Source organism: Festucalex cinctus, chromosome 1, assembly GCF_051991245.1.
Source record: "Festucalex cinctus isolate MCC-2025b chromosome 1, RoL_Fcin_1.0, whole genome shotgun sequence".
Lineage (NCBI taxonomy): Eukaryota > Metazoa > Chordata > Actinopteri > Syngnathiformes > Syngnathidae > Festucalex > Festucalex cinctus.
Window position 1 is genome coordinate 47,221,484 of NC_135411.1, and position 17,052 is coordinate 47,238,535.

At 47.1% G+C, this 17,052-nt stretch overlaps 1 protein-coding gene across 1 annotated transcript in view; it reads left to right on the forward strand.

The window, feature by feature from the left end:
- Positions 1–640: 640 nt before the first annotated feature.
- LOC144031521 (polyamine-transporting ATPase 13A3-like) overlaps positions 641–17,052 on the forward strand; it is a 22,674-nt gene continuing 6,262 nt past the window's right edge. Inside the window, exons 1-4 of the mRNA XM_077538775.1 lie at positions 641–685; positions 15,308–15,380; positions 15,447–15,620; positions 16,883–16,953. Of these exons, the coding sequence (XP_077394901.1) occupies positions 675–685; positions 15,308–15,380; positions 15,447–15,620; positions 16,883–16,953 (329 nt within the window). The 5' untranslated portion in view covers positions 641–674. The remainder of the gene's footprint in view (positions 686–15,307; positions 15,381–15,446; positions 15,621–16,882; positions 16,954–17,052) is intronic.

Sequence of the window (17,052 nt, forward strand, 5' to 3'; positions counted from 1 at the left end):
GAATGACACAGTTGTCGTTCTCTCTGCTCTGTACAGCTTAATGGCGCTCTAAACACTTACTCTCGGTCCAACCTCGCTTTCTGATTTCTTTTTCTCAACTTTCTCGCAACTGTTACTATAACAACCATGTTCTTGGCGCAAATCCACTGCCATGTGTGGTAAATCAGGTGCAAATTTGCTGCAAGCTGTCAGTTTTGTGGGCGTGTTTGTACCCGTATATGATTAGAGCAATATCCTTAGTGAATAGGTGGGTAACTGGCCGCAGACTGCGGATGCAGTTGTGGTGCAATATTTTGCGTTATTACCGGACGCAGCACATTCTTAGTGAATATGCCCCTGAATGTTTGCACTTCAGAAAAATGATCAGGCAGCAGCCCCAGCATGGCCGTCTCCTTGCATGCAAGTTTTATTAAACTACATCTCTCATTTTTCTTAAAGTGTTTGTCCTGTCTCTTGGGGATATCAACCCCAAAATGTTCTTTACAATATGTCATCCTCCATATACCCCACAGTTAAGCTTGCTTCTTGTATTGCCTTTGGTCGTGTTTTTACTCGGGCTCCTCCTCATTCATCTTATGACACAGCATGAGGAGCAACTGGGGATTCAATATCTTGTTCAAGGACACAGCTACATGGTCACAAGGGCTGGGAGACAACCATTCTACTACTGATTTATGCCGCCCTGGTCACTAATGATCAGGTTTACAGGTTTACACGATTTGCTTGATTGGAAAATGAAATGGAACCAAATGTGTGTGATTAAAGGTTGTGTCTTCGTTGCAATTTATTTGCATGTGGTAATTAATTTGGCATGTTGAAACTTGATGTTGATGAATGGAGAAAAGTAGAAGTCCTTGGGCTGAATCCTGCGGGACACCAGTGGAAAGGAGTTTGAAACAGCTTCAACAATTGACACCCTCAAGTGAAACCTCTGTCTGCAAGGTATAAAATGAACCAATGAAGGGCTGTGCATGAGATGTCGACTCAATCTTATAACCTATATTGTACTGTAGAATTGGTGCAGAAAAAGTGCGCTCTTCATTCAGGAACTGTAAACTGCAAGTGTTACTCCCTTTGAGTTCAATCAAGGCTCAAATTCGTTCTTTGGTTTCAACAGACATTTAATGTCGTCTACATGTCTTGTACATGTTAAACAACACACCAACAATGCCGTCAGAACTAAGAAAAGGGCAAAAATAAGCTCAATTAGCACACAAAATGAAGAGGCTTCACAATAAACAATTAATTGCACTGTTGTTCATGACCCTGATGCAGTCGCTATGTGTGTGTTTTAAATAACGGTGCTTGTTGATAGGTCGGCTCTGTCACGATGGGGATGTGATGGGTGGACCCAAAGACAGAGAAATACGGCAGGGAGACAAACAGGAATGAGAATGACCTCAGAATTGTTCATTTGGTAGTCTTACCGATTCAACGTCTTATCATCATTGCTCTTTTTTTTTTTTACGTGTATGTGTGCGTTTGCGTGCGTGCGTTTGTGTGCGTGCGTTTGCGTGCATGCGCATGCAGGGGTGTGTGCGCGTGTGTGTGCGTGCAAATACGTGTAAATTTATACTCATTAATTGACCTAAAACCTCATAAAAATCCCATTACCCTTCACCACAACCATATACTTCAGAGTCTCGCCAGAGTCGTGATGTTCAAACGGTCAGGAGACCAGAGAAAGGGTCAGAAGAGATACAAATAAAAGAAAGATAAATCAAAGTGAAATCCAGCACCGACCAAACACTTCCTGCCTTCCGCATGGTTACAAAACCAGAGTCTTACGCCAACCCCAGAAACCTCTAAATTACAACAAATGAACGAGATCTCAAGAGACCAGAGGAAAAACTAAAGAGAGGAAGGAGGGAAGGATCGATGAGGCAGAGTGAGATCCACAGAAACCAGCACATCCAGTCCATCAAAGTAAAATCCAGCACCAACCAAACACCTCCTGCGTGGTTACAAAACCAGTCTTATGCCAACCCCAGAAACCTCTAAATTCCAACAAGTTGAGGAGATCTCAAGTGACCAGAGGATAAACTAAAGAGAAGAAGGAGGGAAGGATAGATAAAGCAAAGTGTGATCCACAGACATCAGCACCGACCGATTCAACGAGCAGTGGGAGGGAGAGGCGAATTCTGTTTGAATTTCAGTAGATGCTGATGTGATGGATCTGGCATGTATAAGGACCGCCACCAAAGAAAGGAGCCATCAACCGCGGCCCAGCAAAGCGAGCACCGCACCCCCGGAATCCCCCGAGCCGCGGCAGCACCAAGGCCACCCCCACGTCACCCGGGCGGACACCGGTCGGCGAGCCAACCCAGACGCCCGGAACACCCCCGCCCCGGCCCGCACCCCTGAGCCCAAGGCCGCAGAACGAGGAGCCGGGAGCCGGAACGGGGACCTGAGTCCTCCGCTGGGTCCAGGTTGGTGGGAGCATTCTGTCACGATGGGGATGTGATGGGTGGACCCAAAGGCAGAGAAATACGGCAGGTAGACAAACAGGAATGAGAATGACTTTATTGACTATATTGAACATGGACTGGCGTGGCATTACGTGGAGCAGACTTGGTATGATGAAGGTGTGAAGGTGGGCAGACAGGGCATAGCGTGAAGACTTGGCGTGGAAGACTTGGCGTGGCGTGGAAGACTTGGAAGACTTGGTGTGGAAGACTTGGAATACTTGGCGTGGCGTGGAAGACTTGGCTTGGCGTGGATGGCGTGGAAGACTTGACGTGGCGTGGAAGACGTGGAAGACTTGGCGTGGAAGACTTGGTGTGGCGTGGATGACTTGGAAGACTTGGCGTGGCGTGGATGACTAACTAGAAACAACACAACACTGCAATACAACATACAATGATCCCACACCTACGTGCAACAAACACCACTCCCTTATACCAACACTAATGAGACAATAACCAGACACACCTGGGAAACACAGCAGGCAGAGGGCACTAATTAGGTCACACAAACGGGGAGGGGAGACACACACAGGTGAACAAGGTTAACAGTGACGAGACTAGGGGAGACAAAACTGGACTAAAGACAACACAAACACCCAAAACCAAACTAAAACCCAACCACCCAAAACCAAAACATGACAGTACCCCACCACCAAGGGACGGCTCCCAGACGTCCCCAAAACAAAAAGACGAGCCCGGGGAGGGTGCGGACGGTACAGGGAGCAACTCTGCCCTTAATCAGGGCACGAATATGAGGCCACTAAGGGGCGAAAGACGGCCTTACAAAAGTCCATGAAATCCGCATCGGGGGCGGCCCATGAGGCGGCATAATTGCGGGCTCAAGGGGTGGAAACAGGGGCGGCGCCGCCCAGGGCCGGTCCCCACGGTGGGCCCGTCTCTTGCGCCGCCTGGCGCTGGGCCCTGGATCAGCCGCCGTGACGGCGCTGCCTGGGGCAGACCCCAGGCCTGGAGACTTTGGCCGGGGCAGAGACTATGACGTTCGGGACTTTGGCTGGGGCAGAGACGATGACGTTCGGGACTTTGACTGGGGCAGAGACGATGACGCTCGGCACTTTGGCTGGGGCAGAGACGATGACGCTCGGGACTTTGGCTGGGGCAGAGACGATGACGCTCGGGATTTTGGCTGGGGCAGAGACGACGACGCTTGGGATTTTGGCTGGGGCAGAGATGATGACGCTCGGGATTTTGGCTGGGCAGAGACGATGACGCTCGGGATTTTGGCTGGGGCAGAGATGATGACGCTGGGGACTTGAGATGGCTGTAGCTCTGCCGCGACGGGGAGACTTGAGACGACGACCATCGGCCGTGACGAGGGGACCTGAGACGGCGGCAACTCCACCGCAATGAGTAACGAGACAGCGGCAATCGGCCGGGACGTGGGGACTTCAGACGGCGGCAATTCTGCCACAACGAGGGGACTTGAGACTGCGGCAATCGGCCCCGACGAAGGGACCTGAGACGGCTGCAATTCTGCCGCAACGAGGGGACTTAAGACGGCGGCTATCGGCCGCAACGAAGGGAGCTGAGACGGCAGCAACTCCGTCGCAATGAGTCCTGAGACGGCGGCAATCGGCCGCGATGAGGGGACTTCAGATGGCGGCAATTCTGCTGCGATGAGAGGACTTGAGACTGCGGCAATTGGCCGCGACAAGGGGACCTGAGACGCCAGGGGCTGCGTCGGCCAGGGACAGAGGCCAGGAGCTACGTCGGCAAGGGACGGGGTCCTGAAGCCGGCGGGGAGCCGGAACGGGGACCTGAAGTCGGCCGGGAGCCGCAACGGGAACCTGAGTCCTACGCTGGGTCCAGGTTGGTGGGAGCATTCTGTCACGATGGGGGTGTGATGGGTGGACCCAAAGGTGGAGAAATACGGCAGGGAGACAACCAGGAATGAGAATTACTTTATTGACTATATTGAACGTGGACTGGCGTGGAATTACGTGGAGCAGACTTGGCATGATGAATGAGGGCAGAATTGGGATGATGAAGGTGGGCAGACAGGGCATAGCATGAAGACTTGGCGCGGCGTGGAAGACTTTGCGTGGCGTGGATGACTTTGCGTGGCGTGGATGACTTTGCGTGGCGTGGATGACTTTGCGTGGCGTGGATGACTTTGCGTGGCGTGGATGACTAACTAGAAACAACACAACACTGCAATACAACATACAATGCTCCCACACCCGCGTGCAACAAACACCACTCCCTTATACCAACACTAATGAGACAATAACCAGACACACCTGGGAAACACAGCAGGCAGAGGGCACTAATTAGGTCACACAAACGGGGAGGGGAGACACACACAGGTGGACAAGGTTAACAGTGACGAGACTAGGGGAGACAAAACTGGACAAAAGACGACACACACACCCAAAACCAAACTAAAACCCAATCACCCAAAACCGAAACATGTGAGACACAAGATCTTCCTGGGTGGAGTTTGCATGTTCTCCCCATGCCTGCGTGGGTCTTCTCTGGGTAAATTGGGTGCTCCAAATTGTCCCTAGCTGTGCTTGTGTGTGTGGATGGTTGTTCGTCTGTGTGTCCTGCGATTGGCTGGCAACCAGTTCGGGGTGTACCCCGCCTACTGCCCGAAGCCAGATTAGATAGGCTCCAGCACCACTGCGACCCTTGTGAGGAGCAAGCGGTTAAGAAAATGGATGGAGGGATGTTTGTCAATAATTTATATAATAAGCAATTAATAAATGAACAATAAGGTAATTCTTAAAAACATAAAAAGAATGAATAGGTGTGCACAATATAGAATAGTTTAATGATTGAGGCTGATCTTTTAGGAAAGTATCAACAGAGATGCAGAAGGACTGGAAGACTCACAGAGAGGCAGACACATGGATGTCCTAAAAGTTCTTAGATCTTAATCATTAATGGCAGTGGGTAGCTTTGAAACGTGAACCATCCACTACACCTAGTAATTATTACAATTTTAATGAATTTAAGAGATTGGATTTTCAAAAGAAGCAGTCAAAAATTAAAAGAACAATAGAAAAAAAAAAGGAAGAAATTGGCCCGCTGAAAAATAACTTCCTGTGTTAGGTGATATGAGTTTCACTTTTTGAAATAAGCAGGAATATTTGTGCAGCATATTAGTAAAATAGATTTTACCTTCAGTAAATATTGTATGAGGCTTTCATTCTAAAATCATCAAAATCCCTGGAGGATATTTTATATTGAAATAGGCCCTTTTGTCGTCCTCTTCAAAAAAAAAAAAAGAAAAAAAAAAAAAGGGGAGTTGACTTCAGCTGGTTCACAAGGTGCAAGGTGCAGCCTTGCATGATTCCACACCCTCATTTGATATAACACCAAGAACAGAGAGGGAACAACATATGGTGAGTTACTGAAATTCCTTCCATCCACAGCTTCCATCCTACCAATTTGAAATTTGGCTCAACTGTAGCTTGGTATTTTTTGTACTGGTAGTTATCATTTTCAACCTCATGCTTTTATTATGTGGAATAATTCTTCAATTTTGACTTTATACCCCACCCCACTCTCAAGGGCATCAATTTTCTTATATTCTCATATTATTAACGGATTTTGCATTTTTTTTTTTTTTTTTGATTACTGTTGTTTACAGTATTTGGTGGTGTCCAAGTGTCAGGTTTAGATGGGGTTGTTGAGGACCCAAATGCAGGAAGCAATTAGGTGAGGCAGGCTTACAGGTGTTAGGAACAAAAAATGAATTTTATTTCCAAAGACATAAACTAAGAGGCAAGCAATGCACAAGGAGTAAATTGTCAGTAACAAAAGACCAAAACTCAGATGCAAAGTAACAAACAAAACATACTAGAAGACTAACCCGAGACGAATGACAAAGACTCAGTGACACAAACCAATGATCCGACAAAGAGTGCAGGGAAGGAGGGAACTAAATAGGAGCAGACTAATTAGACAATGACAAACACCTGAACATGACACAAGGGACTGAGGGTGCTGAATGGAAGACAAGGGGACTGGGATGATGCATTCAATGACAAGGAGACTAAACTAAGACCAAACCAAACACAGATGACAAAACAAAACCCAAACCATAAAAGTACCCCCCAAGGGACGGCTCCCAGACGTCCCAACAAAAACAAGCCAAAGTCCAAAAAAGGGGCGGGAGGAAGGGGGCATGGAGGTGGGAACACGGTCCACGACGCCCGGCGAGGACCATTCAGGAGGGCGTCGCTGACGCCGGGCGAGTAGCAGGAGGAGGCCGCAGCCGCAGGGCGTGCACCGCCGGGCGAGGAGCAGGAGGCGGCGGCCGCAGGGGGTGCGCCGCCAAACGAGGAGCAGGAGGCGGCGGCCGCAGGGCGTGCACCTCCGGGTGAGGAGCAAGAGGGCGCGCCGGACGTGGAGCAGGAGAGTGCACCGGACGTGGAGCAGGAGGCGGCAGTCGCAGGGCGTGCGCCACCGGACAAAGAGCAGGAGGTGGCGAACGCCCTGCGGTCGCCACCTCCTGCTCCACATCCGGCGCCGCCAGATGAGAAGCAGGAGGCGGCGGCCGTAGGCTGTGCGCCGCCGGAAGAGGAGCTTGGGGCGGCGGCCGCAGGGCGTGGCGCAGGAGGCGGCGGCTGCAGGGCGTGCACCGCCGGATGTGGAGCAGGAGGCGGCAGCCGTAGGCTGTGCGCCGCCGGAAGAGGAGCTTGGGGCGGCGGCCGCAGGGCGTGGCGCAGGAGGCGGCGGCTGCAGGGCGTGCACCTCCGGAAGAAGAGCAGGAGGCGGCGGCCGTAGGGCGTGCGCCACCTCCTGCTCCACATCCGGCGCCGCCAGATGAGAAGCAGGAGGCGGCGGCCGTAGGCTGTGCGCCGCCGTAAGAGGAGCTTGGGGCGGCGGCCGCAGGGCGTGGCGCAGGAGGCGGCGGCTGCAGGGCGTGCACCTCCGGAAGAAGAGCAGGAGGCGGCGGCCGCAGGGCGTGCGCCACCTCCTGCTCCACATCCGGCGCCGCCAGATGAGAAGCAGGAGGCGGCGGCCGTAGGCTGTGCGCCGCCGGAAGAGGAGCTTGGGGCGGCCGCCGGGACTTGAGCGAGAGAACTTGAGACGGCAAGAACTCTGCCGCGATGAGGGAACTTGAGACGACGGCAACTCTGCCGAGACGAGGGAACTTGAGACGATGGTAACTCTGCCGAGACGGGGGAACTCGAGACAACGGCAACTCTGCCGAGACGGGGGAACTCGAGACGACGGCACCTCTGCCGAGACGGGGGAACTCGAGACGACGGCAACTCTTCTGAGACGGGGGTAACTCGAGACGGGGGAACTCGAGACGACGGCAACTCTTCTGAGACGAGGGAACTCGAGACGACGGCAACTCTGCCGAGACGAGGGAACTCGAGACGACGGCAACTCTGCCGAGACGAGGGAACTCGAGACGACGGCAACTCTGCCGAGATGAGGGAACTCGAGACGACGGCAACTCTGCCGAGACGACAGCATTAGGGATCGGTGCTGGAACAGGCTGACTGGTTGGCTAAAATCTTTAGCGCATCTATCAGACCAGTCAAGGCCGGATCCTGCCGTCCAAGCAATCGGCCTTGGGAGTCCAGGGCATGGCAATTCTTAATTAAGTCTGCGGCCGCAGGGCGTGGCGCAGGAGGCGGCGGCTGCAGGGCGTGCACCTCCGGAAGAAGAGCAGGAGGCGGCGGCCGCAGGGCGTGCGCCGCCAGACGAGGAGCAGGAGGCGGCGGTTGCAGGGCGTGCACCGCCGGACGAGGAGCAAGAGGGCGCACCGGACATGGAGTAGGAGGCGGTAGCCGCAGGGCGTGCATTGCCGGATGTGGAGCAGGAGGTGGCGAACGCCCTGCGGTCGCCACCTCCTGCTCCACATCCGGCGCCGCCAGATGAGAAGCAGGAGGCGGCGGCCGCAGGCTGTGCGCCGCTGGAAGAGGAGCAGGGGGCGGCGGCCGCAGGGCGTGCGCCGCCGGACGAGGAGCTGGGGCTGGAGTCACATCAGCCTGTTGACCAAGGGAGCGGGGAATACAAAACACACTCGGGACCGAGGATACCGAGGCTGAGGGAATGTGACTCGACTGAACAAGACTAGAGGGACAAAGTGGTGTGGGGACAGGTTCTAACTGATGTGACAGTGGTGGATAGGACACAGAAATATGAGCGACGCAAGAGGAAAAGGAATTGGGGGGGGGGGGATGCTGAAGATTTAAAAAAAAAAAAAAAAAAAAAAAAAAAAAAAAACAGCCGCAGGGGAGCCAATATTTTCGGGGTCTACAAAAGAGGGAGAAGGTGAACATCGTAACATACTAGGAGATGTGTGAAAGGAGGGGTCGTAAATGTAATTATTTAACTCAGAGTCGGAATCAAAATCAGAATTGGTGAGGTTACTTAAATTCTATAGTGAAATCAGGGTCAACTAAGGCGTGGCGGGACAAAACAGCGGGACAAGGTACACTATTGGACAAACCATAAGACACGAGTGAGTGTGAGACAGAGGAAGAAGGGACACTGGACAAAAAAGCGGAACCTACGTGGAGGGAGTGAGCGAGGTCGACAGGCTGACGGCATTAAACAGTCGACGGACGGAGTCCTGGTCGATGTCTGGATCTCCCCGCTGGGTCCAGGTTTGGTCGGATCATTCTATCAGGTTTAGACAGGGTTGTTGATTTTATTTCCAAAGCAAGTCACAAGGAGTAAATTGTAAGTAACAAAAGACCAAAACTCAGATGCAAAGTAACAAACAAAACATACTTAGAAGACTAACCCGAGACAAAGACTAAGTGACACAAACCAATGATCCGACAAAGAGTGCAGGGAAGTAGGGAACTAAATATGAGCAGACTAATTAGACAATGACAAACACCCGGGCATGAGATAAGGGGCAGAGGGTGCTGATTGGAAGACAAGGGGACTGGGATGATGCGTTCAACGACAAGGAGACTAAACTAAGACCAAACCAAACACAGATGACTAAACAAAACCCAAACCATAACACCAAGGCTCTGTATTTCATTTTCATTTATAAATATACAATGATGTAGAATCAAATACAAGCGTTAACATGGGCTTGTCAAGCCAGTTCAGTGTCAATAGTAAGTAACTTTACTTAGTTAATTTTTGTCAAATTGCGCAAGTCAGTTAGTGCTTGTGAGTTCCTCGGGCACATAAAGCTGTCAATAATTAAACACAACTGTTGTGTGCTGGAGGTTGGATCCCAAAGCGCAGACACAAAAAAGGTTTTAACTATTTATTCACATCGAGAGGCGTAGAACAAACTTGACTAGACGAGAAACAAAGAGAGTTGCACAGAGGGACAGAAAACAATAATCCGGCGAAACACACACACTTCTCAGATTGCACCAACAGACAGTGATTCGATTTTATTGGTTGTAGCAAGTAAAGGACTAAAGGATGACATCACATAGGTCCATACATCACTTAAAGGATTAAAGATTGACATCACATAGTAGGGGTGTGAATTGCCTAGTACCTGACGATTCGATTCGTATCACGATTCACAGGTCACGATTCGATTCGATACCGATTAATCCCGATACGAATGGTCACGATTCGATACCGATTAATCCCGATAAGAATTTATAAGTCGATTGTTGCGATTTTTTTCCATTCAAATTAAGAAAATACTATCAGTAAATTTGTACATGTACACTGTAAGATTTGTATGAATATATTTATCTAAAACTTGAGGCTTATAACCGTGAGCCACTGTACACAAACAGTTTGCAATCTGTTTCACATTTGAACAGCATTAAAATAAAAATATTAAGGCTTAATGTGCCGTTCATATAACATTCTTCCATGCTCAAGGTGTGAATCCTAAAAAAAAAAAAAAGAAAAAAAAAAAGAAAAAAAAAAGAAAAAAAAAAAGAAAATCGATTCTGCCGATTATTGAATCGATTCGAGAATCGCGCGATGTAGTATCGCGATATATCGCCGAATCGATTTTTTTTTTTTAACACCCCTATCACATAGCCTGAAACTGGTTGAAACTAGATGATGGTTATATGATGGTTACATCAGTACAAGACAGACACTTGACCTCACACCCAACAGGTCATGAACTCAACTCAAATTTAACCCAGACGCGACTCCAGACATGAGACAAGACCCAAACATTACTAAAGATGGACTTTACTTGACTTGAAGCCGCGGTAGACGGGGCTCATGGACACTTGAGCGAGAGAGGCGGCCGCTAGACGGACGCGGACGCCGCCGGGACTTGAGGGAGAGAACTTGAGACGGCAAGAACTCTGCCGCGATGAGGGAACTTGAGACGACGGCAACTCTGCCGAGACGAGGGAACTTGAGACGATGGCAACTCTGCCGAGACGGGGGAACTCGAGACAACGGCAACTCTGCCGAGACGGGGGAACTCGAGACGACGGCACCTCTGCCGAGACGGGGGAACTCGAGACGACGGCAACTCTTCTGAGACGGGGGAACTCGAGACGGGGGAACTCGAGACGACGGCAACTCTTCTGAGACGAGGGAACTCGAGACGACGGCAACTCTGCCGAGACGACAGCATTAGGGATCGGTGCTGGAACAGGCTGACTGGTTGGCTAAAATCTTTAGCGCATCTATCAGACCAGTCAAGGCCGGATCCTGCCGTCCAAGCAATCGGCCTTGGGAGTCCAGGGCATGGCAATTCTTATTTAAGTCTGCGGGATCCATGTGGCCGGATTATTCTATTGTGTGCTGGAGGTTGGATCCCAAAGCGCGGACACAAATAAGGTTTTAACTATTTATTCACATCGAAAGGCGTAGAACAAATTGACTACACGAGAAACAAAGAGAGTTGCACAGAGGGACAGAAATCAATAATCCGGCAAAACACACACTTCTCATACTGCACCAACAGACAGTGATTCAATTTTATTGGTTGTAGCAAGTAAAGGACTAAAGGATGACATCACATAGGTCCATACATCACTTAAAGGATTAAAGATTGACATCACATAGCCTAAAACTGGTTGAAACTAGATGATGGTTATATGATGGTTACATCAGTACAAGACAGACACTTGACCTCACACCCAACAGGTCATGAACGCAACTCAAACTTAACCCAGACGTGACCCCAGACATGAGACAAGACCCAAACATAACTCCTGCATGACCCAACACATGACAACTGTGGCCCGCCTCCAGTCATGGCACCAGATTAGAAACCAACAATACTTCACTTACCTTTGAGATCAAATGACTGTTGATGAATGTGTAATGACGGTAACAAAAGCAGTCAACAAAAGAATTAAAAACAGAAGAATGAAATAATTGTCAACACCATACACTGAAGGTGCTAAACATGTGAAACCAGACTTTCACCACTATAAACACAAAGTCGGCCTCACATTTTTTTTTCAGAACAATAAACAGTGATTTGCAGAACACTGAATACACTTTTAAACATTAGACACAGAACTATATCATAACAGTGTCACTTTTTGCAATTCTAAAGCACTTACTGACAAATCAGTTGAAATCACTACACGCATGAGCCAGCTTTATCAATCAGAAGTCTCAACTTACTTGTGCATTTGTTATATTACATAGTGATAGTTGTCATAAAAGCTGCAGCAAAGTATAGATATCTCAATATTGCCCTCAAGTAAACTGTGACTGTTGTTCTTTACATTCTTAGAAGTAAACGTGCTTGTTAGAACCATTTAAGGTTCCCCAGCTTGTCCTCATAGGAGAAACCTTATTTGGTTCTTGTTAGAACCGTTTATGAAGGTTCCACCTGGAACCCTTCCAATGGGTTCTACTGAGAAAATGGGTTATACCCATGTCAGGTTTACCTGTTTGACATTATTAAAAACTACACAAAAAGGAGAGAAGACACTCAGGTCAGGGCTTGCGAGGTGAGAGGAGAGGAACTGACTGATACAATTCACTTCTGCACTCTCTGAAGATTCCTCTCCTCACCCCCTCTCTTTTTATTTGGTTTTCACCCGCCCTTTCTACACCCCTACTTACATGGGTGTTCCAACCCTAAAAATGCAAATGCAAGGCATCGTTGGAACACAGTGTACTTGTTTGTCTATGTGTTGTGCATGTGAGTGGAAGATTGCCGAGTACACGTGTGGTCAAGTTTGCAATCATTTCTTAACAGAAAACAGGCGACCTCAGCAGACTGGCTCTAACCATTCTGCTGCGTTAGATGTTGTGGTTCTTCAGCTTTTTGAGTCATCTTCAAATAACCTGGCTATGTGAATGTGAGTGGGAACAGAGCAAAGCATTCTTCATTGCAAGCAGAAGCAATTCTTCATTGCAGCAAATGTATGATAAGATAACATACTGTATATGGCAAGGCTATGTGAATGAGTGCGGAGTAAAGCAAAGCATTCTTCATTGCAAGCAGAATCAGTTCTTCATTGCAGCAAATGTATGATAACTCATTATTTACAATTATTCCTACAACCCAGAACCATCTGTTCCACTCAGAACCCTGTATGAGAGTTTCAACAAAGAACCTGTGATGATTAGTGTTACCACAAGGAGTCGCTGCTGTCAATGACTGTTGAAATGATTCATGAAGAGGCAAGGCAAGGCAGGCAGCGTTTCCCAGGCTGGTCCGGACCTTTTGTGCAGGTCTGCATACACACAAACGAATCCTGGTGCGGACCAACCAAGCGGACCGAGACCAAACTTTTTGAGGTGGTCTCTGTCCGCTTCCACACATACTCGGCGCGGTTCGCTTTGCAGTCTGAATACAAACCACAGCTGATCCGCTCCAACTGCTGGACATATGCGCCTTTTGGGGCTTAACAAGCCCTCATAGTCAAGTATCGCAGGGGGGGAATTTTGCCCGGTAGTGAATATTGTGCTAAATTCATTCATAATCATCCGTATTCTGTTTAGCCACGTTGCTGTCAGCATGTTGTGGTGGGGCAGGGTAAGCGGAGCGCAACTGCTCCTCCGTTTACTGCACGCAATCGACGACGCGTTCCAAAATCAGAAACAGCGTGGCGGAACCTCCGTTGAATGAGCTGCCCTTGACGCTCGCATATATCTTGCATCCCAATAACGCAATATGCAGCGTAGTAATGCAGCACGTCGGAATTTCACGTTTTCCGCTATTTCCAGGTTTCGTACGCGTACAGCCCTTGTCATTTTTGTCCAATAAGAGCACGGATCGTCACGTGGGTCGACGTGATTGCGCAATATAGTCCACTTGCAAAAAGCACAGTGTGAATATGAACCGCACCAAACTTAAAAAAAAAAAGTCCGATTTTGTTCCGGACCAAACAAGCGGACTAAAGGACTTTTCTGGTCTGAATACACCCTAAGGAAAAGCTATTATCTCGGTCCCGGAGAGAGGGCAGGACAGAAGTGAGCACAGGTCCAGTGGAATTGGCAATATGGCAGCTAGACGGATAGAAGCCATGCACACGAGGCTGTCCTCAACAGGTGAATTCAAATCATCTCAAGCACTCGCAACATAGAAAGGGAGGACAAAAAAACAACAACAACAAAAACAGACAACAAAAACAGAAGACAGATAGCAGCACCAATACAAGACATACATACATACTGCACCAGATGAAGCCATGCAATTAAAGCCATGCATGGTCGAATAAAAGCAGTATACATATATTTATTTATTTATTTATTTACTCACTTATTAACACATCATAATGGTGACAGCAGAAAAAGACTGAATAAGCCTGTCCTCTAGCTCCTATAACACGAACCTCCACTGGCACAAAATCAGGTGAAAGTGAAGGAAACCCACAAGGTTTTCACATGAATTACTTTTAATAAAAGTTCAAATATTTTTCAGTAAAAATAGACCGCTGGAAAAGGAGGTTCAATACAAACCCTAACTCACTTGTTGAAGCCAGTGGTATACATCTTTTTTGCCCAAACGTTCTAACTCATGTCTACAAAAAAGAAACAAATGTTAATATAAAAAAAGCCCAAGTGATGTAAATTACAAATTTGGAAAATTTTGACACCCAAAAAGTTTTTCTGCAAATAAATGCGTCTTAACTCAGTCTCATGGTGCACTGATGGGAAAAAAAAGGGGGGCTAAAAAAAAATGTAGTAAAGGGTTTTATTCCACTCAGAAATTCTAAGTACATTTTATAATGAGAGTTTTGAGTACATTTTACCAGTTTATAAAAAAAAATAAAATAAATACTCCAAAGGTGAGGTATAAACCTACAACCTTCAGATTGGGAGACAGCCAGTATACCAAATGAGCCATGCCGCTCCTGCTGTGTGTTAGTATGTTACTAATGTCAGGTGGAATCATCGTGCCTACTATGTTGGCCTCATTTTGGACACACCAGCAATACAGTACAGGGACAAACAAGATTGACAGAGCTCAGGTGGCACTGGTTGTCTCCCAGCCTGAAGGTCATGAGTTAGTTTCTCAATGCTTAAGTAGCTTTTTAAATAAATAAATAAATAAATAAATAAATAAAAATAAACTGGTAAAATGTTCTCAATACTCTCGTTGTATTTTTTTTTTGTAAGTGCATTCTGAAACATGGCTAAACATTTGAAAATTTGATGGTAAGGATCTTCTAATACCCGTGTTTTCCTTGAAGAACCCCTTGAAACGGTTCGTACAGGAACCCTTAGCCTCAAAAGAACCCTTGAAGATGTATTTATTTATTTTTCCCAAAAAGGGTTCCCCAGAAGCCCATTGGTCTGGATAGAAACTCTGGCCTTCATGAAGAACCTTTTTAGAACCCTTACTTCTTAGCATGTAGCATGTTCTTCAGATCCTGACAATTTGTGAAGTGCACCTATAGCAGGCTTTGACCTTGAGAGCTGACCTGACACCTGTGGCTCAACGGGGGCCCTCAAGCAAGGCTTTAACTTTCTTGCTTTCTTTCAAGGGATTGTTCTACTTTGGTCAGCATGAATCCCCAAGAAGTGAAGCTTATCAATAAAGACCTGGAGGATGAGATGGTAATCATCATCCCTTCACATTTATCATTTATCGTTATTTCGTTATAATGGACCCTGACCATGCAGGAGGTATGGGGCTACCGACCTTGTCTTTGGAAAAGGATCCTGGTGGGTGTTGGTGCTGTTTGCTCCGGTGGTCTCCTGCTACTGTTGCTCTATTGGCTGCCCGAGTGGGGGGTCAAAGCCACCTGCACGCTAACTTCACTGAAGGAAGCACAAACACTGCTGCTCAGGACCACGGTATGTTTTTTGTGTGTCTACAACTTAATTCTGATTCTCTCCAAAATAAAACTATGATCAGTTATTTTCCCATCCACCACTGCTGGACAGTGTTTTGTTGAAGTCAATTTAACTAATAGTATTTTGCTAAGCATATTAGCCCTGTGATAGACTGTTTTACTGTCAAAATGCCCACTGTGGAAAAAAAAAAAATCATTAAAACTTTTGCACATGACATTTCCATATGCTGTGTTTGTGGGGGAACATATCCTCAGTTTATGTACTCTTTCCGCACTAACATGTCTCAAGTTGTTACCCAAAGTCTTCTCAAAATGGCAAAGTAGTACTGTTAGTTCAAGAAAGTAAAATCCAGCACTGAGCCCTTCCGTCAAGAGCGAAAATCAGTGTGTGATTGCTGCTAAGCCCAAAAGGTTTATATTTGGCTATAGATGCTAGGGGCCGGTATCAATTCTAATTTATTCAATCGATTCAATTTCAATACACGAGTTCAGTTCAATTTGATGCGATTTTTTTTTCCGATTTCAATTCGATTTACTTCACTTCTATCCATTATCAATTAATTATGCAAGTCTTTGTAACCCGTAGGCAGTATTGTGACCCGTTTTGGGCTTTTTGATGGTTCTGACCAAGCCATTTCAAAATAAGATACTGCCTATGAGTTTTAAATATCAAGGACATTAAGGATACGTGGTACAGAATGAGAGATGACATCGGATGAAATGCATTTCTGTCATGTCTGTTTTCGTTGTTTTCACAGGATGATTTCAGGCAGTTGTTTCGTGCCAAGATAAAAGTGATGTTGGCTCCAGGGAAGTTTCCTTTTGATAGTATGGATCATCATGGAGATGAGCACAAAAGCCTCCAAAGTGCTCAACATAAGGAGCATTTTAGGACATTCTCAAATAGAGAGGTAGAGAAGGTATTTCAGTGTGAGAATGGTGCTAATTCCTCATAAAAGGATTATCATCTCATCTTTTAAACCATCACAAGATGATTATTCTTTTACCAGCCTGTATATGTTTATATACAGTACAGCCATGGAAAAAATTAAAGAGACCATACTTCTTCAGTTTCCTGTTCATTTTAAATGCATATTAGAACTAAAGACCCTTCTCCCACTGAGTTATGAACATTGCCGTCCATTTCATCAGGTTGTGATTCGTTGTATTTATGTTGGATCCCATTACAGTTTATTATGTGCTCATTTAGTATCTAAAGCAAATCTCTTTCCTATTTTTTTCCCCCCTTTCTTCTCTTTATAGGTCCACTACTTTATCCACCACAGCATCAAGTATTACTGGAATGAAGAGACACAGAACTTTGGGTCATTTAAGTAAGTATGATTTGAACTAAAAACCCCTTTGCTGTTACTGATCTCAGCAATATGAGCATAGCTCGTTTATGTATAAGTCCTTTTTTAAGTGCACGTACG